This window comes from Lipotes vexillifer, unplaced genomic scaffold, assembly GCF_000442215.2.
Source record: "Lipotes vexillifer unplaced genomic scaffold, Lipotes_vexillifer_v1.1 scaffold863, whole genome shotgun sequence".
Classification (NCBI taxonomy): domain Eukaryota; kingdom Metazoa; phylum Chordata; class Mammalia; order Artiodactyla; family Lipotidae; genus Lipotes; species Lipotes vexillifer.
Genome location: NW_006788168.1, coordinates 73372 through 99858, shown reverse-complemented (window position 1 = coordinate 99858; position 26487 = coordinate 73372). Strand labels below are relative to the sequence as shown.

Genomic DNA, 26487 nt, shown 5'->3' with positions numbered 1-26487 from the left:
AGATAGTGGCCCTCTCTCCCAGTCTCTGTGGGAGGGTCAGAATCTGACTTCCATAGGAGCCCATTAGGAAACACAGGTGGCCTAATCACATTGATTAGCCTCTTCCCAACATACTCCAGTAGTTTGCCAGTAGCTTGCTCCATGCTTAAAACTCTCTCATCTTTTGTTTCACAGGAGTTGAGTTCAATCTCTTCCCCTTATTGTAATAGTCTTGAATAGTCTTCCTTGCCTGTTTCATTCTATCAATTGTAGTTTTGTTTGTTTATTTTTGGACAGCTCAAAGATCTCAGAGTAAAGACCTGCAGACACTGAAATGTGTGAGGTCATAAGTGTTTTATTTTCGAACTGTAGGGAAGTTCATTAATGGCAAGGCCTGCTCACATATACAGAGCCTTTCATGCATCTCTCTTAAGTAGGTACCAGCAGCCAAGACTCAGTAGACATTTGAGAAGAGCTTCCACTGGGAAGTAAAGAGAAGAAAAGCCCAAGAGAGCATTTAACTTAAGTGTGCAGAGAAAGACAGAGACAGAGAGAAAGTGGTGTAAAAGAGTATCTAAGCCAGAGGTGTAATGAAATTAGAGTGCTATAATTTGATTTGTTCTCAAAGAGGTTAGAATACAGAGGGACTCCATAATTTGTTAGTAAGTATGGTAAAATTTCAACAGTTTGAATTAAAAGAATAAAAATGGTATGGTAACTTTATAAAAGATGTGAGGAAAAAAAAAGAATGAAGAATTCAAAAGAGAGAAAGAACACTTAGCCCTCCATCCCAAGACAGAAAAGAAATGTAGAAATAAAGGAAGCAAAAGAAAACAGGAAAAATAAAAGAAAGGAATATGTTTTTTAAAAAGCCTAAAAATGCCATTATGCAAAATAAATATAAACTTGCCAATTAAAAGGTAGAGATTGTAAGAATATATTCTTCAAAAAAAATTAGGTTTGTGCTGGTTACAAGAGACATACTTAAAATATAAGGACACAGTAAGGTCAAAATAAACAGACAGAAAAAGGTATACTAGATAAATACTAACCAAAAGAAAGGTAACAAACTTCTTTTCTATAGCCTCTTTATATGCTCTTAGCCCAGGTTTATTAGTGGTGTTGCTTAAATGTTTTATATCCTATCAATTTTGCTCTGTCATTCTATTAGTTACTGAAAGAAATATGATAAATCTTCCATCATGATGGTTATTTTGTTGAATTTTTTTTTGCTTCATATGTTTTGAGACTACATATTAGGTGCCAGAAGCTGAGAAATACTATGACTTCTTAGTAAGTCTCCTTTTTTTAAAAATCAAAATATAATGAGCCCAGTTATAATTAGTAACATGTTTTTTTTAGTTTGTTTAATCTGTTATTAACATAGCCACCTCAGCTTTACTTTGTATTTTCCTAGTATGTTCTTTTATTTATTTATTTATTTTAAATATCCATCTTTTCTTAAGCATTGTATTTTTGATGTTTGTCTTGTTAATAGCTTAATCTTTTAATCTTACCTGATAATCTTTTTAACAGACTCATATACTACATTTAGAGTTATTGTTCTAAAAATATGTTTGGATTTATTTCCACCATTAATTTTTGTGTTTTCTAAATACCGTTCTTCACTGCTTCTTTTTTGTGGTTTCTTGACTGCTTTTATATTAGTAGGAAAATGTAACAAGATCCAAACAAATAATATTTCATTTCTTCCTAATAATTCGATGATATAAGATTGTATTCATTCTGGACAAATCTTTTACCTTAGATATATATATTTTTTAACTTATTAATTAATTTATTTTTTGGCTGTATTGGGTCTTTGTTGCTGTGCACGGGCTTCCTCTAGTTGTGGCAAGCAGGGGCTACTCTTCATTGAGGTGCATGGACTTCTCATTGCCGTGGCTTCTCTCGTTGTGGAGCACAGGCTCCAGGCACGCAGGCCTCAGTAGTTGCAGCACCTGGGCTCAGTAGTTGTGGCTTGTGGGCTGTAGAGCACAGGCTCAATAGTTGTGGCACACAGGCTTAGTTGCTCTGTGGCATGTGGGATCTTCCTGGAACAGGGCTCGAACCTGTGTCCCCTGCATTAGCAGGAGGATTCTTAACCACTGCGCCACCAGGGAAGTCCAATCTTAGATATTACTAATCAAGGTTTTAATTTCACAAATGTTAATTCCAAAATTGGTAAATTTCATTAGTAGTATTTTATACATCAGTATCAATTTACTCATTCTTGATCATTTTCTTGAGCTGTAGACCTTCCTTAGACTATAATTTCTCTTCCTCTTGATATTTTTACAAGTTGCATCATGAGAAACTCTTGGTGGTAAGCTCTTATTTTTTTAAAAATATTTTTGGAGATACCTTTATCTCATCTTTATTGTTGAAATACAGTTTGATGTTTTACAAATCATAAATTGATAAATATTTCTTCTCAGGAAATTGACCATATTTTCCCCCTTTTTTTGTTGTTGTTGTCATTGATTTGTCTGGTGTCTGACTAAATGATATCCCTTTCTAGATAATCTCTCTTTTCCTTCCAGTTGCTTCTATTTATTTATTTATTTTTGGTAACATAACAGAGAAAGGATTTATTTCAGTGACTTTATATAGTACTAAATGTAAATCTTTAATATCATGCATCTAAAGTGTTATAAAAATTGTAAACTTTATTCAGTGGTTTCCAGTTGCTTTTGATAATTTTTTGACTCTGTGCTCTTTTGTCTCACTATTATGTATCAAAGTGTGGATTTATTATTTATCTTGACTCCAATTTGTTAGGCTCTCTGAATTTGTAAATTTTTGTCTTTCATGAATACTGGGAATTTCTCAGATGTTCTTTTTGTATGTTTTTCTCCCCCATTCTCTGTTCTTTTCTCTGGAAACTACTTCTGATTTAGACATGATTCTTTCCCTGTTTCTGAGCCTCATTTCATCTCCATCTCTATGTCTTTCTAGGCTCTTTACTATTATTATTATTTATCATTATTATTATTTTCATGATGTTTAAAACATTCTTATGTTTTTTGGTTTTACCTTTTCTTTTTTCTTTTCTTTTTTTTTTAACATCTTTATTGGGGTATAATTGCTTTACAATGGTGTGTTAGTTTCTGCTTTATAACAGAGTGAGTCAGTTATACATATATATATGTTCCCATATCTCTTCCCTCTTTGTCTCCCTCCCTCCCACCCTCCCTATCCCACCCCTCCAGACAGCCACAAAGAACCGAGCCGGTTTCCCTGTGCCATGCGGCTGCTTCCCACTGGCTATCTACCTTACGTTTGTTAGTATATATATGTCCATGTCTCTCTCTCGCCCTAACACACCTCACCCTTCCCCCTCCCCATATCCTCAAGTCTGTTCTCCAGTAGGTCTCTGTCTTTATTCCTGTTTTACCCCTAGGTTCTTCATAACATTTTTTTTTCTTAAATTCCATATATATGTGTTAGCATACGGTATTTGTCCTTCTCTTTCTGACTTACTTCACTCTGTATGACAGACTCTAGATCTATCCACCTCATTACAAATAGCTCAATTTCGTTTCTTTTTATGGCTGAGTAATATTCCATTGTATATATGTGCCACATCTTCTTTATCCATTCATCCGACGACGGGCACTTAGGTTGTTTCCATCTCCGGGCTATTGTAAATAGAGCTGCAATGAACATTTTGGTACATGACTCTTTCTGAATTCTGGTTTCCTCAGGGTATATACCTAGTAGTGGGATTGCTGGGTCATATGGTAGTTCTATTTGTAGTTTTTTAAGGAACCTCCATACTGTTCTCCATAGTGGCTGAACCAATTCACATTCCCACCAGCAGTGCAAGAGTGTTCCCTTTTCTCCACACCCTCTCCAGCATTTATTGTTTCTAGATTTTTTGATGATGGCCATTCTGACTGGTGTGAGATGATATCTCATTGTAGTTTTGATTTGCATTTCTCTAATGATTAATGATGTTGAGCATTCTTTCATGTGTTTGTTGGCAGTCTGTATATCTTCTTTGGAGAAATGTCTATTTAGGTCTTCTGCCCATTTTTGCTAAAAATGCACAGCCTCAGCCTAACCATGAGAAGGCATCAGACAAACCCACATTGGAGAACATTGTACAAAATAAGTGGCCTGGACTCTTCAAACATGTCAAGGTCATAAGAGCCAAAAACAGACTGAGGAACTTCCATAGACTGGAGAAGGCTAAGGAGACGTGGCAACTAAATGCAGTGTGGTATCCTGAATTGGATCTTGGACTGAAAAAAAAAGACATTAGTGGGACAGTTTGTGAAGTTTGAATATGGACTACAGATTAATTATTTTGTATCAATGTAAATTTTATTATTTTAATAATTAACTATGGTTATGTAAGGTGTTCCCATTAGAAGTTGGGGGAATGGCATTTAGGAACTTTATACAATTTTTTGCAACTCTTTGTAAGTCTAAAATTATTTCAAAATAAAAAGGTTTAAAAGAAATGTCTTGGTGTGGTTTTGAATGATTTGGAATTTGTTTGTTGGCAGGAAGAGGATAATTGAATACATAAGACACCTCATTATATATAATCTCTTTTATTATTCTCTAGGATTTTCAGTTTTGCGATCAATCTTAGTGTCCTTTTGATTTGTTTCTTTTTTCTAAGCAGTAGCCCCTTAACCTGTGGCCTGATTGAACCTTCAGTAATCATCCTAACACATTTATTTCAATTTTATAATTGTAAAGACCTTGAGCAATAGTGACTTAGCTCCAAATAGCAACAGAACCAGGAATTTAATACTCTGGATCAACTTTTTTTTTTTTTTTTTTTTTTTAACTGGGTTCAGCTTTCTCTCATCTAAAGTCAAAGTATATAAAAATATTTCAGAAAATTACCTCTAATCTATGAAATCTAAAAAAATGATAAGATCAAGGAATAGATCTTTTTCTAAACTTATGTGTACATATTGCCTCCTGAGTAACTTAAGTTTCTTGAAGGCAGCTTTGGTATCTCCTTCCTCTTTTGTATCCCAAGCTTCCAGCCAATGCTTTGCCCGTAATAGACTCTCAATGAGTATATGGAAAAGAAGTCCAGGAGGTAGGGGCTGGAGAATAGACTGGTGTGTTTTGTGTTAACTTTATTCCAAAAGGATCAAACAGTGAGTGTGATGGAACTAACTTTTTGTGTGAGAGAGAAGTGATGGAACTAACTTTTTTCATCACACATTTCAATAGAAAAATTGATATACCATATTAAGACCTAATTCCATACAAACCTTTGAGCTATAAAATAATAAATAGGAGATACAAGGTAGAGTAAGAGACAAAAAGTTAGAGACCTCTGACTTCCCTGTTGGCAGTAATGTGTCCTCGGATAAAATTTATCTTTCTAATTTACAATTAACTTCCATCACTATCATTGTTGACTTTTTACTGCATTAATTTCTGTCATTTTTGTCATTAGAATTTCATCTGTGTCTAAAATATCTCCTGTTTGCTTTGTCTTCCATCAACTCCGTTGGACTTAGCTGTTATATAAATTGCTTGCCATTGAAAAAAAATCATAATTTTTAGGGGTTGCCTTTCAGGGGTTTGAAGAAGGTCTTCATCAGTCCAGAAACTATTTTAGGTGGTGGCAGTTAGAGTACAAGACTGTCCCATAGAATCAAAGACCTCAAGTAGCTTCTTTTGGGGGGGGCGTGTTGTTAAAAATAGATTTCTAGAATATCACTGAGGTCTCTCAGGCCCAGATGACATCATTCCCCAAGTACCATTGGCCCAAAAGTTAATGTCGTATTAGAGTATTTGTCCTCCACCTGCAGTGAATCAGTGACTAAGTCAAGAATTATACTCTGATTCTTAATGCCTCCGATATCTTCACGAGCCTGTACCTTCTGTCTCCAACTCTGCATTTTATTTGAGACATCTTTGTCTTTCAGGAAAGTTGTCCAGATAGTATTATAACAGATGAAACAAAACTGGCTTTCAGTATGAGAAAAGCCTAACCATACTTTTAAAAAAATTATGGTAAAATACACATCACGTAAAATTAACCATGATTTTTTTTTCCAGTGATTGCTAAGGAGCTTTTATTTAAGGTGGCAGATGAAAATGCATCATTCTCCCCCCAACTGGAAAAAATGTTATAACTAAATTTACATTTTAGGAGATTTTACTTGGCACATAGAAGACTGAACTTGCCCGTTTTGTGGTTCTTCATACATTTTAGCTAACTTAGTTTAATTCATTTGCAAAATAAACAAGTTGAATTTTTTTCTGAGGGGGAGAATTAGGTTTTCATTCCCTTTTAAAATATATTTGTTAAATAACATTTTAGATGCCTCATTTTTAAGGGTTTTCTCAAAGCAGACTTCCTTCCATTAGTTGCAAGAACTTTCATCTAGATATATTTTATACCAAAAATATGTCATGTTTTACAGCTGGAATTGCCAAGGCTAAGACTGTGTCCTTTATCGACTTGCCGAATGTCTGAAAACCTAATCTAAAGTCCTTTGATTTTCTGTTATAAGTCTTTTAAGCAATGTTAATATATTTATATGTTGACGTCAGTGGAATTATTATTTTTAGAATGCCAGTTTAAGAGCAGTTAGCTTTTCCTGCATCTGCCTTTGAAAGGCAGTTTAAAAATGATTAATCTGAAATGTCATTTAGTTAGATGTGAATCACTGTTTTTTCCTAGTGGCATCTGAAATGGAAGTGGGAGTCTAGCCACAAGAAATATCTCAGACATTTCTTTTCTACCAGGGCATGGATGGCAATGAATGATCACCAAAGGCCCTGTGAGGTGATTTTCGTCAGAAGAAATGATTTTTCTGTTGCTTAGAAAGTACTCTTTCCTAGGTGATTAATGAAGTTCTCATTATTCCTGAGACAGTATCTACCTGATCTTAGTCTTAGCTTTTCTTACCTTAGTCTTAGTTCTTAGATTAGAACTATAATCTTTTTTTGTTATTAGTCACCCTAGCTACTCCCTACACTTGAATCTTCAGGCTTTGTTTAAAGAATGATGCCCAGTAGAACTGTAATCTTTTTAAAATGTCTTAAGGGCTTCCCTGTTGGCGCAGTGGTTGAGAGTCCGCCTGCCAATGCAGGGGACACGGGCTCGTGCCTCGGTCCGGGAAGATCCCACATGCGGCGGAGCGGCTGGGCCCATGAGCCATGGCCGCTGAGCCTGTGTGTCCGGAGCCTGTGCTCCGCAACGGGAGAGGCCACAACAGTGAGAGGCCCGCGTACCGCAAAAAAATAAATAAAAAACAAAAATAAAAATGTCTGAGAAGAGGAGCATCATTTGTATACGTGCCCAGATAACTTGGGAAGTCCAAAAATTTGGTTGTCTGGTCTTGTTAGATACTGATAAAAGAACAGGAGGTGATCACTGAGTTCTGTAACTGATGCCTTGAGCAGCGAATCCTAGCCATGGCAGAGGACTGGGGATGATTTGGGAATTGCTGCTTCTGTTACTGCATGAACAGTATAAGGAAAAAGAAGTTTGTGGACAGCTGGTATAGAGAGGATACAGTAAGCCAAACAAGAAAAAGGGATCATAATAAGAATGGTAACTCAGGGCTCTGTGATGACTGAAATCTCACCTTTTAAATGTCTCTGCTTTCAGATTGCCTGTTTGGTATCTGTGGATCAGTTTCAGCTTTATCAGCGGTTAAAATCTGAACGAGGTATGTAAACAGTCTTCTTTTTATCCTGATGGTGAATGTGGTTTTACATGTGACCTCTTAACCCTAACCTGTGTGGAAGATTAAGGCAGCTGTGAGCTATCAGAAAAGCCACCAGCGTACTCAGAAAAAGACAAACGGTAATTGCAACATAAAATTTCAACTTTCTCAGCCACAGCCAGGAAAAAAAAAATGCAGACTGGCAGGAAACAGAACTTTCCTTATGTTGGTTGTTTTGTATTTTTAATTGGGCTCACGTGAGAGAAGTTCTGCAAAAGTTGGGTAGTTTCACAATAACAGTAGACAAAGAAAGTGACCCTCAAGATGGGTTTTACCACCAACTTCCATGCTCTTGAAGATCACTTCAAAACATTCATCCATCCAAACATTTTCACTGCTCACTGTAATAGTCACAGTTTGTTCTTGTTCAGTCAGAGTGATGGCTGAGTAATCATTCTAATGCTATTTCCAATGTATTGGACTAATTTTCTTTCTGACTTTAGACTTGGGGTAATTTACATAGCTTTTCTATTTGTACTGCCTTTTTATCTGTAGGAATTATTTTTTGGTGTACTTTTCCATATCTGAGAAGTAGAAGAAAATTGTTTCCCCTGGAACTCATAGGCCTCGTTGAGTATATAAAATCAACTCTAATCTAGCATGAATGTACAGTTTTCTGATTGCTACCTTTTAAATCTGGATTAATAAAGTCTAGAGGTAAGAGGGTAGGGGAAGAAATGAACATTTTTTTTTAATGTGCTAGTAAATTTGGTAAACAATTTATCTCATTTAATTTTTGCAATTACCCTGACAGATAATTCTTACATGAAAAAATAAAAAAGAGCATGTGGAGCATAAAGAGGGTAAGAATAGGAATATTCGCAGGAGAATCGCAGGATGGCATTCACTACCTTTGACCAAAGTTTGGTTCAGTCTCATAGGCTTATTTTTTTTCAGCAAGCCAAAAGCAGATTCATCTCTCATGGGTATGTCATTTAACTAAATTTATAAGACTGATATATGAAATTTATTTAAAAATTCTTGGACTACATTACTTGAATTACATTTTTGCCCTATAGGAAGATGCAAAAAGGATGTTGTCGAACATAGAATCAGAACCAGAAGAGTCAAATGAATTTTAGGTTTAATGGATGAAGACATAGCCTGATATGCCATCTACACTGTCCTGTGTAGATTCTGAGCTAACTAGAGGAATTAATGATGGGGTAGTTTATATTGGCCCTCCCTAATCCATCCACGTGGGCTGATTAGGTTGAGCATTATAATATCAGATGCTGATGAACGGTATCAAACATCTGCCCTGCCATTTTCCCACTTTATCCCAATATCCTCCATTATAAAAATAAATTACTGCTGGAACATAGGCATTAACCCCGTGGATGGATGTGGCTGGTAGCAGTGCCATGATTTGAGGGCTCTTACCTGGAGAAAGTCAAAGGAGTTAGGCTGGATTTTCAGACTTCTTAAATAGTGAGACCTGTCAATTTCACCAGTCCCACTCAGTAACCAGGGCTCAGCCCGTTTATAGGGTTCCCTTGCCCCAGATACATCTCTCCTCCAGACCATCGACCTCCTCCCCACCCACCCATTGCCCCATCTTGTCAGTAGCAGGCCTTATTCCTCATTGTTTACAAACAGTTTATTAAAATGTCTTTTGCAATTAATTAGACAGATTCTAATAGTATCAGGAATTAAAACTTTCTGTGAGTTGGTTCTCACTGATGAATATAAATTTTTAGCGTATTCTCAAAATAGTGGCTAAGAGCCTGTGTGGGAATGCAGGCTCCACCCCTTACTAGCTGTGTGACCTTAATTTCTGTACCTCAATTTTTCACCTGTAAAATGTGGATATTAATAGTCCCTATACCACGGGGTTCAGATGAGGATTAAATGAATTAATACATATAAAACACTTCCTTGAGTACTTCCTGTGTCTCAGTGTTCAAAATATTAGGTTGTTGGTAATAAAAATGCTAATAACTTAAAGTGTATTCACTGTTCTGCTTCTATTCCCTTTTTTCTAAGATGAGATAATCATAACATTCTCTAGGAGATATCCTCATATTGAAATAGATGTTATGATTGTCTTGTTGTCAGTGGGATTAGAACACTTGAAATTAATTGGCCACATCCATTTTTTGTGGTATTGTACATTCAGTGAGTTTGGAAAAATTTATGATGGTACGTATCTACCAATACAGTATCATACAGAGTAGTTTCACTGCCCTGAAAATCCTCTGTGCTCTGCCTGTTTGTCCCTTCCTCCCCCTTAACCCCTGGCAACCACTGATCTTTTTACTGTCTTCATAATTTTTCCCTTTCCAGAATGTTATATAATTGCAATCAAACAGTATGTAGCCTTCACAGATTGGCTTCTTTCGCTTAGTAATATGCAGGTAAGTGCCATATCCATCTTTACAATAGGAATAGCCTTGTCATATGCAAGGTGCACATGGAAGATTATTGGCCAGGACTTACTCTGCCCCAGATAGTGCTTGGATAGATGCTACCACACTTTGCCTTGTGACTTGGACTTTTCGAGGTTCTTGTTTTCAACCCTACTTCTGACTGTCTTATTTCTTCATTAGATGTGATAATATATTCAGTCTGGTTACAAGTTAAGCAGGTTTTGGAGTCAGTCTTTTTTTATAGGTGGTCTTCCATATCTCTGATGCATTATAGATCAAATCGTTTTACTCATACATGGAATTTATTTTTTCTTGCAAATTCTGGGTAGATGCCCCATACAGATGCCATGAATTGACAACTGATTTTATTATTCATATTTTATAGATGAAGAAACTGAAAATTGGAGAGATTGAGACTTGCCTAGGACCACATAGGTGTGTCCAAGCTTCCTCATCTATAAAATTTTTTGAATTCTATAATTTTTTATTTTTTATTGTAAAATAAATACAACATAAAATTTACCACTTCACCATCTTAGGTGGACAATTCAGTGGCATTAAGAACATTCACAATGTTGTGCAGCCATCACCACCATCCACTTGCTAAACTTTTATCACCCCAAGCAGAAACCCTCTAACAATTAAACAATAATTTTCCATTCCCCTCTTCTCCCAGCCCCTGATAACCTCTAATCTACTTTCTGTCCTGTGAATTTGCAGTCTAGACAGTTCATATAAGTGGAATCATACAGTATTTTCCTTTTGTGTCTGGCTTATTTCACTTAGTATAATGTTTTGAAGGTTCATCCACGTTGTAGCATGTGTCAGAACTTCTTTTTATGGCTAAATAATATCCCATTGTGTACGTATACCACATTTTGTTTATCCATTCATCTGTTGATGGACACTTGGCTTGTTTCCACCTTTTGGCTGTTGCAAATAATGCTACAGTGAACATCGGGGTACAATCCCTACTTTCAATTCTTTTGGGTACGTAGCTAGCAGTGGAATTGCTGGGTCATATGGCAATTCTATGTTTAGTTTTTGAGGAACTGCCAAACTGTAAAACTCTGTAATTTAATTAGACATTTATACTATTGTAAAGGATGGAAGTATTTTATTTATTTATTTTTTATTTAAAAAGATTTTTTTGGCTGCATTGGTTCTTTGTTGCTGCATTTGGGCTTTCTCTAGTTGCAGCGAGTGGAGGCTACTCTTTGTTGTGGTGCACAGGCTTCTCATTGCAGTAGCTTCTCTTGTTGCAGAGCACGGGCTCAAGGCGTGCAGGCTTCAGTAGTTGCAGCATGTGTGCTCTAGGCACGGCACGTGGGCCCTAGAGTGCACAGGCATCAGTAGTTGTGGCGCGTGGGCTCAGTCGCTGTGGCTCGCTGACTCTAGAGCACATGCGCTTAGTTGCCCCGTGGCATGTGGGATCTTCCTGGACCAGGGCTCGAACCCATGTCCCCTGCATTGGCAGGCGGATTCTTAACCACTGCACCACCAGGGTAGTCCCGTATGGAAGTATTTTAAATTTGGAAATTTGTTAAATCTGATGACGATTTGGTTCAACTTCCTCATTTTATAAAAAAGGAAACTGAGACCCAGAGACATTTTGATCTTAGGTGATTTGGGAAGGCAATTTGTACTCATGTAATTCTTCCTCAGCATCCATTATAAATAATTATTATTAGAAAATAAACATTCCAAGTAACAATAAGTTTAATAACATTCCAAGTAAGAATAATTCTTAATTCCAAGTAAGAATTAACTAAATGCAGTTTACTTGATAGGAATAATCTTTATCTAAATTGTATACCTCCGTTTTACATAATAGACTTCATATTCACCTCTAACTCAACACTTACCAGCTAGGTGACTTTGAGGTCTATGTCATGAAAATATTTTATGTGGAACTCTTTAAGAGGGGATCTCGAGATGTATTAAATACTAATATTATGAATGGGTTAAATGACTAACTGGTGGAAGCTAAAACTCATTGGCTGGACTCAGAATTGGAGAGATTGTTTTTACTCTGAAAAAAATGTAGAATCAGATTAGTGGCAGCTCTATGTCTTAGTAAGAAAAATTATCATTAGTTTTGTCCAATTCTAATTGCCTACCAAGTTCTTTTTTAGTTTTTAGTTTGTCATCCAGTGTTTTAGTTTTCTTCTACATTATGTTACATATATGATTAGCTTGTCTTCTGTGTCTTTGTTTTCATCTGCATCTTTGTGGGGAAAATCTTTTGAACAGAAATGGTCCCAAATCACCACCCTGTTTACACAAAGCAGAGAAGTGTCAACTTGGCATTGATTCTGTGGATTCTGTGAATATCCACTTTTCATCCATCTGTGATTTTTCCATTGGCTACTGCTGTGTTTGTGGGTTTTCTGTGTCTGTCTTCCAGTGTTAACAAAGAAAAGGGAGTACTGAGTTTGGCATGTGTTAGTGATTATTGCTTTACTTTCTTCTGGTTCTCAAAGCACATGTCTGATTATAAAGGCTAGAATTTTGTTTGTCTCTTGTTTCCAGAACCTACTTTTTCAAATTAGTTTTTTGGAAAGCTGGGTTAAGATTATGCATCTCTAGTCCTTAAGAGTTTTTTTCCTAATTTTCGTGATCCTTTTTACTTACTGTAACTGCAAGTTGCTTCAGTTCCTTGGTGGGTGAATGTGTCTGTTCTTGGATATTTGTATAGTTACTAAGTGGTTAGAGACTCTTACAAAGGGTTTAAATGCCATTATTGTTCTCCTTCATAAAAAAAGTGAATACAATAGGGCTTTATTTTCCTGTTATCATCCGTTAATCCTACTGTATTCATTCATGTATTCAATATGTACTTATTTATGTACTGAGTATCTGTGTGTGCCAGGTGCAGTTCCAGATGTGGCTTCAAGCTATGGTTCCATTTTTCTTTGAAAGCTCTTTTGTTCTCAGCATTTTTCACAGAAAGCCTCCTTTCTTTTTTTTTTTAAAAATTAATTAATTAATTAATTTTTGACTGCGTTGGGTCTTCGCTGCTGTGTGTGGGCAAGGGGGGCTACTCTTCATTCTGGTGTGTGGGCTTCTCACTGCAGTGGCTTCTCTTGCTGTAGAGCATGAGCTCTAGGTGCGTGGGCTCTGTAGTTGTGGCACGTGGGCTCAGTAGTTGTGGTTCATGGGCTCTAGAGCACAGGCTCAGTAGTTGTGGCGCACGGGCTTAGTTGCTCCGTGGCATGTGGGATCTTCCCGGACCAGGGCTCGAACCCATGTCCCCTGCATTGGCAGGCGGATTCTTAACCACTGTGCCACCAGGTAAGTCCCTACAAAAGCCTCCTTTCATTTTGAGCCTTAACATTTATGAGACGGCTCTTCAAATTTCATCTTGCTGTTGCATTTGTCCTTGGTGAGATGCTCCCACTCCATCATTTCTATCTAATTATTAAGGCCTTATCTCACCAGAGCTCCCTGTGTAGCTATTTGGTTTCTTTTAGTGTTTTTACTTTTTAAGACTGAGTGATACTAAATGACTTTATCATGAGTTCAGTCTTATTTTTTAACACCTCCTATCTCTCATTAGTCACCTTCCTTTTCATAGTTTCTGATCACAAGCTCATTCTTATCATCTGTGTGTGTGTGTTTTCTTTTCAAGCCTGATTTTCTGGTGTTTTGTGGTAAGTGTATGACTAAGTCTAGGGTTTCCTTCCCAAGCTATTCTGTGCTTTCAGATGGTAACACTTTCTCCTTGGCTTCACACTTCCTCAACTTTACCATCCCATTCTTTTTTGTTGATCAGTTTTAAACCTAACACAGCACCCTCTAGATGTCACAGCTCTCCTCTGAAAAACTGAAGTGTCTGCAAGAAAAGACATTTATTAGCAAGTTGGGTGAGATTCTAAAGGATCTGAATAAGAGGCACAGTGTTCATAAGTGTTTTCCTCTTCCTCTCTGCAAGTCCATTTCCTCATCTATAAAATGGGGATAGTAATGGAATGATGGTCCCAGACCTGCTGTAGAGAATAAATGAGTTAATATTGTGTATGTCACAGTGTGCATTCAATAAATTATTATGCCATTATTGTTATTCTTCTTGTTGTTATTCATCACTACCACCCCCAAATCTTGTCCCCAGTTTTCTAAACTAAACTAGGAAAGAATCTTCCAGAACCCAGATCATGTCTTGGAGTGAGTGCACAATAATATCACTCTGTTTTCTTTTCATCTTAATTCAAATCTTTTTCAGTGTGTTTCCTTCCTTATTGTCCTAGATTCTAGAGAGTTGTATAGAAATTTGATAATCAAGGCAAATTCCTTACCCCCCCTATCATATCAGTTTCCTTCATACAGTATATTCTTACTCAAAGCATCAATCCGCCTTCTCTGAACACCTCCAAGGAGATTGTGACTTGCTGAGATGGAGCATTCAGAGTTGCTCCTTCAAAGAGAAAAGATTCCCATGGTGATGGGGGGATTGAAATCTATTTAATAACATGATTATGTTCTTACATAAATAATGGTATTCTAGGAGTAAAAAGGCCTGATCCCGTCACATATTCACTAACCATGTGTTATGCAGACTCCTAACTTCTTTTGGTCTCAATATAACAGTGTTAGACTAGATAACCTCAAAAGTTGTTTCCAAGTTTGAAATGCTGTGGTTCTCATCAACTATCTTGAGAGCAACCCCTCTGCTGATGGCCACCTCTGTTTGGGTATATTTACTGTAGCAGATGTTAATTCCAATCAGTTTAGTTTAATTGCATTTTAACTATCTGCAGAAGACCTTTGTTCTTTGAGATAGTAGAAAGCAACTTAATTTTGGCATAATTAAAAATGCACTGGGTCGTAAAAGTTAAAACAGTTTGATTTAGCTCAGCTGATAATTAAATTAGCTTGAGTGCATAGCATTTCCCACAATAATAAACATGCCTCCCGATGTCTTTTTTGGTACAGCCTCACAATGGTAGAAGATGGCAGAAAAACAACTTGTGTTAGCTGAGAATATATCTAGCCAAATAAAAAGTAAGCTTCACATATCTAGTTCCAGGTGGGAAAACCAAGGGTCTGGAGTTTAGTTTTTGAAAGCTGAAAACAGTTATCGGGGTCAGAAGAGGTCTGTAGGTTTCGTGACAGTTTTATTTTCTTGGAATGTGTCTACGTCCTAATAATTGTCAGAGTATAGAAGTAGAAAATAGTTTTAAATAGCATTTCCTGCCTTATGTAATTTACATGAAGAAGCAGAATCCGAAGATCAAATAGTCATGGGGCTTTACTTCAGTAATCAATTCTAATTTTCATAAGTAAATTCCAGTTCAAGTCTGTAACTTTGTCTGTCTCTGATGTAAGTATGTTACAATTAATCACTTTTCAATCATGTCCCTATTAAAGTGTTGAGGGTACTGTTCTCTTTTTCTAGGTTTCTGAGCTTTGCCCCATCTCAAAGCTGCAGAAAGCTTTCATCACTGCTGATACAGAAGAAATTATTTGAATATGCATCAGTTCTTTTTTTTTTTTTTCCATCTTTGGAATAGAAATTGGGAGGAGGAAGAAACTGAACCTTAAATGTTTTGGATAATGTGCATTTTGTTTATCTACATAATAACTGTGTTTCCTGAGCCCAAAGCCAGGAGGTAGAATTGAATTCACTGTAACAGTAATAAAAAGTGTTTTAGAAAGTCCTTCATTCAACCCCAGGGGCTCTCCTTCCCTTCAAACTCCTCTCAGATGATTGGTGTGGAGAAGACAGCTCTTGCTCATGTGATAGCGATTTGGCTACCACCTGGTATCCATTAATATGTTCCTTTTCGGCTTGGCTTCTGGGAAGTCCTGTTAGCTGCCAGGGCTGCCAATTTCTGATGGCTCTTCAGCTTTTTTCACCTTTTCTTCAACTCTGGCTTCTAGGCCCCGCTTGTGGTATACTCTGTTATCTAAGGTGTATGAAGCAAAATGGTGCTCTTAATGGCACATTGGAATGTTAATAATTTTAAAAAAGCAAGACAACTCTTTTAGCTTCTTTTGACTTTTACTTGTAGCTGCTTTTCTGGGAGCCAGGCTGAAGGATAATGTGAAGGACAGATGCCATATTGTATTCAGATCCCTTTTCAGTGTAACCTGGCCAGAATTGTATGTCTAGATCCCTGTTCTGTTGTGGGAAGCTCTTCTCCAAGAGACTCCAAGATGCCCTATACAAATATCTCTCTGAAGAGTTGTGTCTGTTCTCTGAAAATATCTAGACGCAGGGCTGAACAATATAGAACCTTGCCATAGATGCTTTCATTATCTTTTATTACCATAGGGAATTGATCTACATATACTTTTTTTTTTTTTTTTGCGGTACGCGGGCCTCTCACTGTTGTGGCCTCTCCCGTTGCGGATCACAGGCTCCAGACGCGCAGGCTCAGCGGCCATGGCTCACGGGCCCAGCCGCTCCGCGGCATGTGGGATCTTCCCGGACCGGGGCACGAACCCGCGTCCCCTGCATCGGCAGGCGGACTCTCAACCACTGTGCCACCAGGGGAGCCCTACAGATACTATTTCTTACACTTCTGTTACGTTGCTTCACTCATTTACTCAATGAATACTGTGTTCCAGGTACGTGTCTAGGTCAGTAGTTGTCAACTGGATGACTACATCCAACTGCATCTCTACCAGGAAATCTTGACAGTTTCATCTTCAAACTATGCTCCACATTTTTGTACTTCCACTTCTAACGTATATCATCTTGGATTAGATGTATCATCTTGGATTAGATAACTACAATAGCCTCTTACTAGATCTCTGTGCTGCCACTTTGTTCTGCTACCGCCTGTTTTTCCTACAGTAGCCAGAATAATCTTCTAAAAGTGGAAGTCATATCGCAGCACTCCCCTGATCAAAATGGCCTCCTCCTCCAATGGCTTCTCATCACGTTTAGGCCTTATCATCATAATCTGCGGTCAGACCCTTGATGACTATCCCCAGATTATTTCCTGTGATTCTCCCCTCTGCTTACTTAGCTCCTTGTAAGACTGGACTGCCTTATTACATGTGTAAATCCCTTCTTTTGCATTATTTGGATAAAAGCTGGAAATCTTTCAGACCAAAAACCATGTGTAGGTTGGCTACTTATTCACAGTTCTCACTTATAGACTTAAATGTGATTTTAAAAAATGCACAGCTATAAAAAACCCTCAAAAACAGAAGTGGTGTTTGCTCAGTATCATCTGGTTCTTACAAATGGAACAGTCCCAAAGGCTTATCTTTCCCAATTCTAACCAAATTAATACTGTAGTCACCCAGATGAAAGAGTAGAAAGTGTGCGGTCTCTGTCATGAATCAAAAATAGAGAAGGCAGAGAGAAAAAAAAATTAAGTATTCTTCGTGTCTTCAGGCCCAGAAACACCAATGTACTTTTTCTTCTCATTCAGAAATGTCCGTCATGAATTTCTGCAGCATGTGGCTGTTTGACTATAAGGGAGAAATCTCTGCGGTCCCGTCTGTACATCCAGTAAGAGAAATGGAGTCACTACTCCTTGGAATGCTCATTCCCTAACTCCTTGCTAACTTAGCTTGCTCCTTACTTTATCATAGAAATATAAACTGAGAGGACTTTAATGAATTTGGCTAGATTGCCCCCACCCCATCCCCTACCCTCCTACCCACCAGAATAGTCATTTACTCTGCCTTTGAGGGTTTATCAAGAAGGCAATAATAACACACCTTTTTTGGCAAGTATCTTTTACATAAGCAGAGCAGTATTTAAAAGTAGTAGGACACGCTCAAGTACCTGTGTAAAACAAAAAAAAATCTGTGCCCCAAAACATACGTTCCATAAACGAAAGATATTGTATTGCTACTGTGGGTACCTCCTGTATGGATAGACAGACGTTTCTCCAGGCTTTAATCATGTGATTCTAAATAGCAGGGCTTTCTTTTTATCGAAATTATTTAAAAGGGAGGCTGATGGGAGAAGGGGGCCCCGTTTGAGAGAAGTCATTGGTTTAAATTAGTAGATATCTGGTCTTCATTTTCTCCCCAAGCTCCCTGCATTTATAAAAGGAAATTTTTTGATCCGCTGGGATGGAGGGGAATATACTGAATGCATCCCATCTGATGGTGCTGATTGGCCTAGTGAGGGGGCTTGGAAGCCTGCTAGGGAGACCCAGAAACAGCTTCTTGTGATGTGCTGTGCTTCTAAGTGGAACCTAAGCCTGTCCTCTAGGGTAGCTCTCCCTGGAGTTGAAGAACCCAGACAGATATGCAAGAAGCAGTTAATGAATAGTAAACTAGAATATATAACCAAATACTAAGTACTCTGTAGAAGAAGATGTAGACATTTGTGAATGTGACTTCCGGGATAAATACCTGTCTGTATATAGGATGTTCAGGAAGTGGGAAGAGTTGATCAGCAAATCTGTTTGAAAGAACCATCCCTTCTATTATAGTTTTGACTTCTTTTTGTGCTGTGTGAGTTCTGTCCTTCACGGTCCCACACGGTGCTCCATACTTTTCTGTGCTGGAGTTGGTTTTATATATTTATGTGTTCACTCTCAGTTTGGCTTGCTTTCAATGATGTATTGTAAACAGATTTTAGGGGGGTGGGGAAGGCTTTGATTTATAGTGCTTACCAATTTCTGTGGTGTAAATACTTCCACTGTGGCTGATTTCCAGCAGCCAATGTGATGTCGCTGAACATGGAGTTGGAAAGAGATGCAGTGGGTTCTTGTGAACTGGCGAGAACCCACTTCTGGAGGTGACTGCCAGTATCCTTGCTCAGTGTTTCCTCTAAGTGCAGAATCTTTATTCTAATATCTGGAAGGAGACTTCTTTCACTTTTACACTTTGTAAACTCTGGCTGCCTACAGAATTGCTATTCCAGGGATTTCTTTTTTTTTTTTAATCTGTGTTTATGTGATGCTTTAGCTCTTTCTAACTTAATCTTGTTGTGTTTCATCTCAGCATGTGTCACCTGCTTTGTACTGTGATTAGGAGGGACTAGTTTTACCTTCTGATTTTAGAGCTGATTAAAAGGGGAAACTTTAATTGTAGATACTTGGACAAAAAAAGCATAAAAAACGTTCTGTATATAAGAATGTTTCTGTATTTTAAAAATTTTCTTACTTCCATCCCCTAAGATCTATTCACAGATATTTGTTAATAGTTTTATTTTTGTTATCTTGTGAGATGTTTTGTCAGTTATTACATAGCTTATTATTATTACTTTTTACATTGTATTTAAACATCTCTTGCCCTTTTCATACTGTGAGATTTCTCAGGAGCAAAGCCTCTATACACAGGGCGTCCAGTAAGTAGCTGAAATTGATCATTTGTTGAATGAACAATGAATAATAGACATTTGTCTAATTTTCAGTCTTATCATCACAGGAAGTAAGACCTGAGGAAGAAATTTGGAATAGTCCAAATTAAAATGAGAGTTGAGGCTTAGTCATGGCGTGAGCTCTATAAATAAGTAAAATCTAGGACTAAGTCTTAGGTATCATCCATCGTTGGAGCAACGGAAGCAGTATTAATGATAAAGGGGAAAGGAAGATTGTGGGAAGAAAACAGAGAGGCTAGTGCCTTAGATAGAGTTACAAGAAGAGTATCAGATAAAAGATGGATTGAGAAACATTTGTTGGATGTGACTAGAGGGATGTCAGTTGTACCTTTCAGCGAGCAGTTTATTTAATGTGTTGGGAGTAAAAACTTCGTTTTAAAGACTTAAGGAGGATATGAGGGGATAGGAATGGGAATCAGAGAATGTGGATCGCTCACCCAAGGATTAAGATGAGATAGGAAGTGAATGAAGGATTCTAGAAGGGGTACTTGTTATTCATTTTAATGTTAGAAACATTTTTCATCATTGCCCTTATAAGTGACACTTCATAAAAGAGGTTTAGTTTTGAAAGTGCTATATGTAAAAGTCCATGTTTTGCCAAGTTGACATCTTTGCAGATGTAGAGAGCCCTGATTGAGGTGGGTGGAGATCTATGGTCTAATATAGATCATCACATACTTTCAACACCAGGACTGATATTGGATGATTTTACTGTGCGCATCTATTGATGAGAGTCCCAGAAGAGAATTTTGGTGCAAGGCAGTTCAAGATGGTATTATTACTGTATGTATTATAAATCAGTTATTTGCAGAGCAGTCTGGCTATGCTTTTGAAAAACCCAGGAATCACTACTTTATATCAATAGGTAACATCCCATCACTGTGTCAGGTATATTGGAGCACACAAATAGAATAAGAAATAGCTCTTGCCTACAGTCAGAAGAGAGAAAGACCATCTTTGCGAAGTGAATAGAGAACAGAAGTGAACAAGATGCATGTTCTGTGACTCCAAAAATTAAGACAAGCACGTGAAAGTAGGTCCTTTAGGAATGGATAGGCTACGACTTGGTAGAGAAGGGAGGGGGTTTTTAGGGGGAAGGAAAAGCACAGAATGAGAACTGTATATTTGGAAAAGAAGGTGAAACAAAGGGGAAATTTGAATATATTTCAATGTTATAAAAAGTGAATGATTTTCCAGGGGACAGCTTAGTTCCAAAATTATTTTATTAGTCTGTTGTTCATATGCCAGACTGAAAGTAGCCTTTCAGTCGGCTTTGAACGGCTGTGTTCAAAGGCAGAAAGACCAAAGGACGATTCCTCCCCCTGTATCAGGAAGGAGATCTTGTCCCAGCAGCCCCTTGGTGGACCTCCCGTTGGCAGGACTCATGTCACATACCCAAGCCTTAGCTGCAGGGAAGGTGGAGAAAGCAAGCCTCTGGGATATTCCACCTCTATAGAGATAGATAAGACTTCTCAGCAAGGAGGGTTGACAGGGTTAAGGATAGATATTGGGTAGATAACACTAGGATTGGCTGGAGTAGCCAGTTTCATTTCTGAAGAGAGTCACATCCACCTCCTAGTAACTCCTAGTAACTTTTGGTGTTTGTTAAGCTCTATAGGTTATTCCTACAGAACAAGACTTCTAATGAAAGAAATGAGTAGAAGCCTGTAATGTCTCGCTTCTGCCTCTCCTTCCACAGTCCTTTTCGTTGTCACTTATGTACTGTCATAGTGGAGAAAACTACAGACGATCTCTGTTTTCTGTCTCCGACTCTTCCCTAGTGTTTGCATTGGACTGTGTGTCATAGCTGCACTGCATACTAAGGCCCTTTTGTTAATAGGAGTTCATCAGAATCTTTCATTGCTCCCCTATTTATTGTTTCTGTTTCTATTGTGCCACCCAGATACCTGAAATAAGGGGGTAGAAACAAGTCAGAACATCCACCAAATAATTTTAATTAATTAGAGATAGGAAGACAGGTTGCATACTTGAATCTTTTTAAGGTGATCAGTAGGGATGCTATAAATTTTATAATATCTCTTAATTTTCCTTTCCTTTCCCTCCATTATCATCAAACTTTTAGAAGACCTGTGATTTAGAATGGTGAGTAGATATTTAAGGTGGGAATCCTTAGTGCTAAGTTACATGCCAGACTTCATTTCTTTGGGCTTAGTATTTGCAAAGCAGTTTAAAGAGTTTGGGAGAAAACATAAGTGGTGTGGAAATCAAAGGTCAAGGTCTTGGAGCATATGTGTGTCAGTGTCTCCTTAACATTTTAATCATCCTGTCCCCAAATGTTGGGTATCTTAGAGGGGTTCATCTCTCGGAGTCTGAGGACCTGTGAATCATAAGCTTCCCTTTTCTGATTATATTTGGCCCATCATTCTCTAATTCCTGCCCTCCAGAATTATTAGATAAGAAAATATGTTTAAGGATGCTCTTTTTGAATGAAAACCTATAATAAACATAGGTCCAATTGTTGCATTTTCTAGATGAAACATTATTGGAGACAGTGTTTCCTGGAAGATTTCAGACTTTTTCCCCCCCCAGTACTGAATTTGTAAAATTATTACTTTAAAATTAAGCTCATACTTAATGCCTTCATTTTGTTTTTGCACCATTCTTTGGGGTTTTTTTTTTTTTTTTGCTTTTTGCGTGGAAATTTCCAAGAATCGCAAGGCTTAAGAGATTTGAAACTAGAATCTCATCAGTTCAAAATTTGCAAAATACGTTGGTTCAGAGAAAAAAGGACTACTCTACCTCTTAATAACATCATTTTCCACATAATATTTTCCACTAAAGGTTATGTTATATGACAAGAATATGGAGTCTGTTATTGACTTGAAAATGGAAAACTGAACAAGATTTGTAAACACTCACATAGAAAGACAGTTGCACATCTCCCAAACCGTATCTTCTTTTCTGCATGCCACATGGATCTAGCCAGTGTGGTGTATGATCCTTTTATGGCCTGTGAAGGTCCCTACCTTTTGTTTTTAGAGCATGCGGGTCTTTTACAAATCGTCCCTCACTAGCACATTGGCAGGGCAACAGAATATCCAAATTGTCAGCTAATCTGACTTCTTGGCTGAGCCACACCAGACACTGTTTGGTCCTAAAACTATTTGATGCTGCTTCTTTAATTTCTCTCTAAACAACAGAAGAAACCTCACTACCTGTTTGTCAGTGCCTGAAAGGACAAAATCTTTTGTGGACATTTTTTCTTTTGGTTGGTTCTTCATGTCCAATTTTTCTCCAAGATGGTATCCAAAATAATTGTAGAAGGGACTTGAGCTCTTTGCCTGTTTTGAATGCTGAAAGGTGAGAAATATTCCAAGAGTTGTGCATTTTGGTTAGTAAGAAGCCTCCTTATCTGCTCATAAGGGCAATGGTGGCCTATTCCATGAGTACGTACTTTGGGAAGTGTGGCAGGGCTGGGTGACCTTGTAGGTCTGGATCCACTGTGAAGACCAATAGTAGAAATCATCGCCATTGGTTGTACTAAGCTTCCATAAGTGTCGACCTATAAAAGAATAAATGTAGGAGAGAAAGCAAAGCCTCAGGCTTGAATAAAAGATAGATAGACCACCACATTTTCTTTCTTTACGCTTTAGAAGTTCACCTGGACCCCTACAGAACGTGGTGTCCTGTCGCAGACTGTCAGACGGTATGCCCCGTCGCATCAAGTGAGCCAGGACAGCCCGTGCTCGTGGAGTGCCCTTCTTGCCACCTGAAGTTCTGCTCGTGCTGCAAGGATGCTTGGCATGCAGAGGTCTCCTGCAGAGACAGTCAGCCTAGCGTCCTGCCAACAGAGCATGGGTAAGAAAGGAAACTTCGTCTTGGGATTATTCACTAGTGTTCTTAGAAATACGTTGCTTGGAGAAGGAGTTATATTGTGATGAAATTTCAAGGTAAGTTATTTCCCTGCAGAGCTGTCCTGAGAAGTGTCTCAGAATTGGTAAGTTATTAACAAAAAATAACCAAATAAGCATGTCTAAAGGGATTTTAGTTATTTACCCCCAGAGAATCTTCCAGATACGACTGGCGTTAGAGTCTATATGAGTTTTGATTTCTTTTTAGGTAGGAGGCATGTGGTCCCTTGGTTCTCCGTAGGAAGTCATGACTTTTGTCCACAGCCGTTTGCTTAGGTACTGTGACCGCCTACAATTGATACACCTCATTCTTCCTGCTTGCGAAGAGGTGCAGAAGTGATTTTCTTCCCTGACTCAACTGCCAGCTTGTGAGGTGTGCCAATCATATCAAAAGGAACACAGCAGTAGAAACGACAGCCATTCAGTGTAGTACGCTGCTAAAATTCGTGTGTACTAGAGAAAGAGAGCTTATCTTTCAGTACGTTGTGCTCTGAAAAAAACAGTGCTGAGGTTTGAGACTTTGTTATGATGAGAAGCAATGCACCCTGTACCTTCCAGGACGGAGGGTTTTTATGGCGGCAGCAGGGCCTAGAGTGAGAGACCTTTGCGTTTGATCCCTTGCTTTGCTTGAGGCTATGGCTGTTTTGCATCAACAAGATCAGAAATACCAGTGTTACCGTCCAGTTGGCTTAATCACCCAGCACCCTCGGAGTGTGGAGAGCCATTCTCCAGGAACAGAAGTGCTACCTGGCTGTGATGCTGTGCTTGAACTGCAGACCAAACGCATCAAGAGGAGAAAAAGCTAACACACGTGGCAGGCATGTGCCCGCTTAGCCGGTACCTGCTACATTTTCACTGCCACGCAGCAAGGTCCCCGGGGAATCACAGGACACTGTGAAGATCCTAGAGGAGAGATGGATTGAGTTCTGACATTGTCACTTGGTATCTGTGACTTCATGCAAGTCATTCAGCCTCTATGAGTCTGTTTCTCTATTTGAAAAAGAAAAGGGGAGGAATGAAAATGGTAGCTGTCCCCCTGCCGTGTAGGGTTATTATGAGCACCAAATCCAGTCATAGGTTTGAGCACACTTTGTGAAACTGATGTTTCCACGTGCTGGGTGGTGGTTTTGATGAACAGTAGCTAAAATGCAACTCAGTGCTCTGGCTCACCCAGGCCTCCCTCCACCTCAGCTTGTTGTACTTATTTTCTACGCCCCTTGAGCCTGTGAGCCTTGCTGGCCTATTCATCTATCTGGAGCAGGTCTTTTCAATGATATTGGGCATTTATTTGAAAGAATTGATGATTGACTCCCTCCAATCCCCTCCGTTTGTTTATTTGCACAGATCATTAGATAGATGACCTCTACCCACCCCACCCCGTTCGATCCTGAGCAGTTTTTTCCACTGTGTGGCAGACTTCTTATACTTTTTATTCAGACAGGGTGTGCTCAGAGAATGAAAGACTAGTTTGGCAAAACAATGAATTCAGTCAGCTGTGGGAAATACAATTATGTAATTCACTCAAAGCCAAAGATAAATAAATTAAGGTTCTTCTTTGTTTTGAGTTAACTGAACAACAAATAATCATCGGCATCTCTCCTATTGTTAGCAGTACCCTTCTCCTGGGATGGGGAATCAAGCACAGATAGAAAAGAGTTCACTCCCTACCCAATAGGAGCCCTGGGAATTCAGTTGATGACCATAAAGTTGAGTCTAGAAGAGCATATTTAGCTGATTAATTGATTATATTCAGCCCACTTTTCCCATAGCTCTGGTTAGTGCACACCTTGCGGTCCTTGCTTTTTAAAAAACCAGGCAGCATTCTCCATCCCTCCCCTATAATTTCTCATTCATTTTGTTTCTAGGGCCCTCTTCGTGACGGAGGCAGAAGCCCCCATTAAGCAATGCCCAGTGTGCCGAGTTTATATTGAACGCAATGAAGGCTGTGCTCAGATGATGTGTAAGAACTGCAAGCACACGTTTTGCTGGTACTGCCTCCAGAACTTGGACGTAAGTTCCACCTGGAAGAGTCCCCCCATGTGGTCCTTCTCTATCCTGTGTCTGTGCGACAGCCAGTATCTGATGGGCTTTCCTTTTAAAATATTGAGCCTGTTCTTGTTCGCCAAAGTAATTTATTTTTCTTAATGAGACATCCTGAGCCTGCTACTTTAGATACCTCTCTTTGATTACCTTAGGTGTGTCACCTTAACTTTAAAGGCAAGCTTTTGTTTTAGGGACATTTCCTGCTTTGGGGGCATGGTCTCATTTTATTATGTAAAGGACTATTAGTGTAGTAGTTTTATATTGCTTTTGTAACCAACTACCACAGACTTGTGGCTTAAAGCAACACAAATTTATTATCATTAGTTCTGTCCATTGGAAGTCTGATATGGATCTCACTGGATTAAAGTCAAGGTGTCCTCAGGACTGCATTCTTTCTGGTGGCTCTAGGAGAGGATCCATTTCTTCGCCTATTTTAGCTTCTAAAGGCTGCCTGCATTCCTTGGCTTATGGCTCCTTTTTCCATCTTCAAAGGCAGCATCATCACATCTCTCTGACCCTTCTTCCATGGTCTTAACTTCCAGAGTGATTGCCTCCGACAAACTGGGAAAACTTGTCTGCCTTTAAGGATCCGTGTGATTAGGTTGGGCCCATCTGGATAATGCAGGATAATCTCCCCCATCTCAGGGTCTTTAATCACACTTGCAAAATCCCTTCTGCCATGTAAGGTAATATATTCACAAGTTATGGGGAATAGGCCATTGACATCTTTAGAGGAGCAGTTATTCTGCCTACCACTATTAGATTGTTTTTTTTCTTTTTGAATTTAAGGAAAAAAGCCATTCAAATAAATGGTATCTCTTAATTACTATCTCATTCATTGGCGTGACAGCAGGATCGTTAGTTACTGCTTTCTCAGAGTTCCCTTCCCACATAAAGGGGTCTCGTCTAATTATTTTCCCGTGATATTCATGAAGTGTCTCTTCTCAAATTCAGGTGCAGCTCCATTCAGTCCAGTGCTGAGGCTAATTGTAACCTCACAGTTAAAAGGTGGTGTGAGGCTTCCCTGGTGGCGCAGTGGTTGAGAGTCTGCCTGCCGATGCAGGGGACACGGGTTCGTGCCCTGGTCCAGGAAGATCCCACATGCCGCGGAGCGGCTGGGCCTGTGAGCCATGGCTGCTGAGTCTGTGCGTCCAGAGCCTGTGCTCCGCAACGGGAGAGGCCACAACAGTGAGAGGCCTGCGTACCGCAAA

General features: G+C 38.7%; 1 protein-coding gene across 1 annotated transcript in view; it reads left to right on the top strand.

Annotated features, from left to right (window-relative positions):
• Positions 1–26487, top strand: part of RNF144B (ring finger protein 144B) — a 69687-nt gene that overhangs the window by 38627 nt on the left and 4573 nt on the right. The window contains 3 exon segments of the mRNA XM_007461254.1: positions 7580–7640; positions 22976–23180; positions 25099–25243. Coding sequence (XP_007461316.1) covers positions 7580–7640; positions 22976–23180; positions 25099–25243 — 411 coding nt within the window.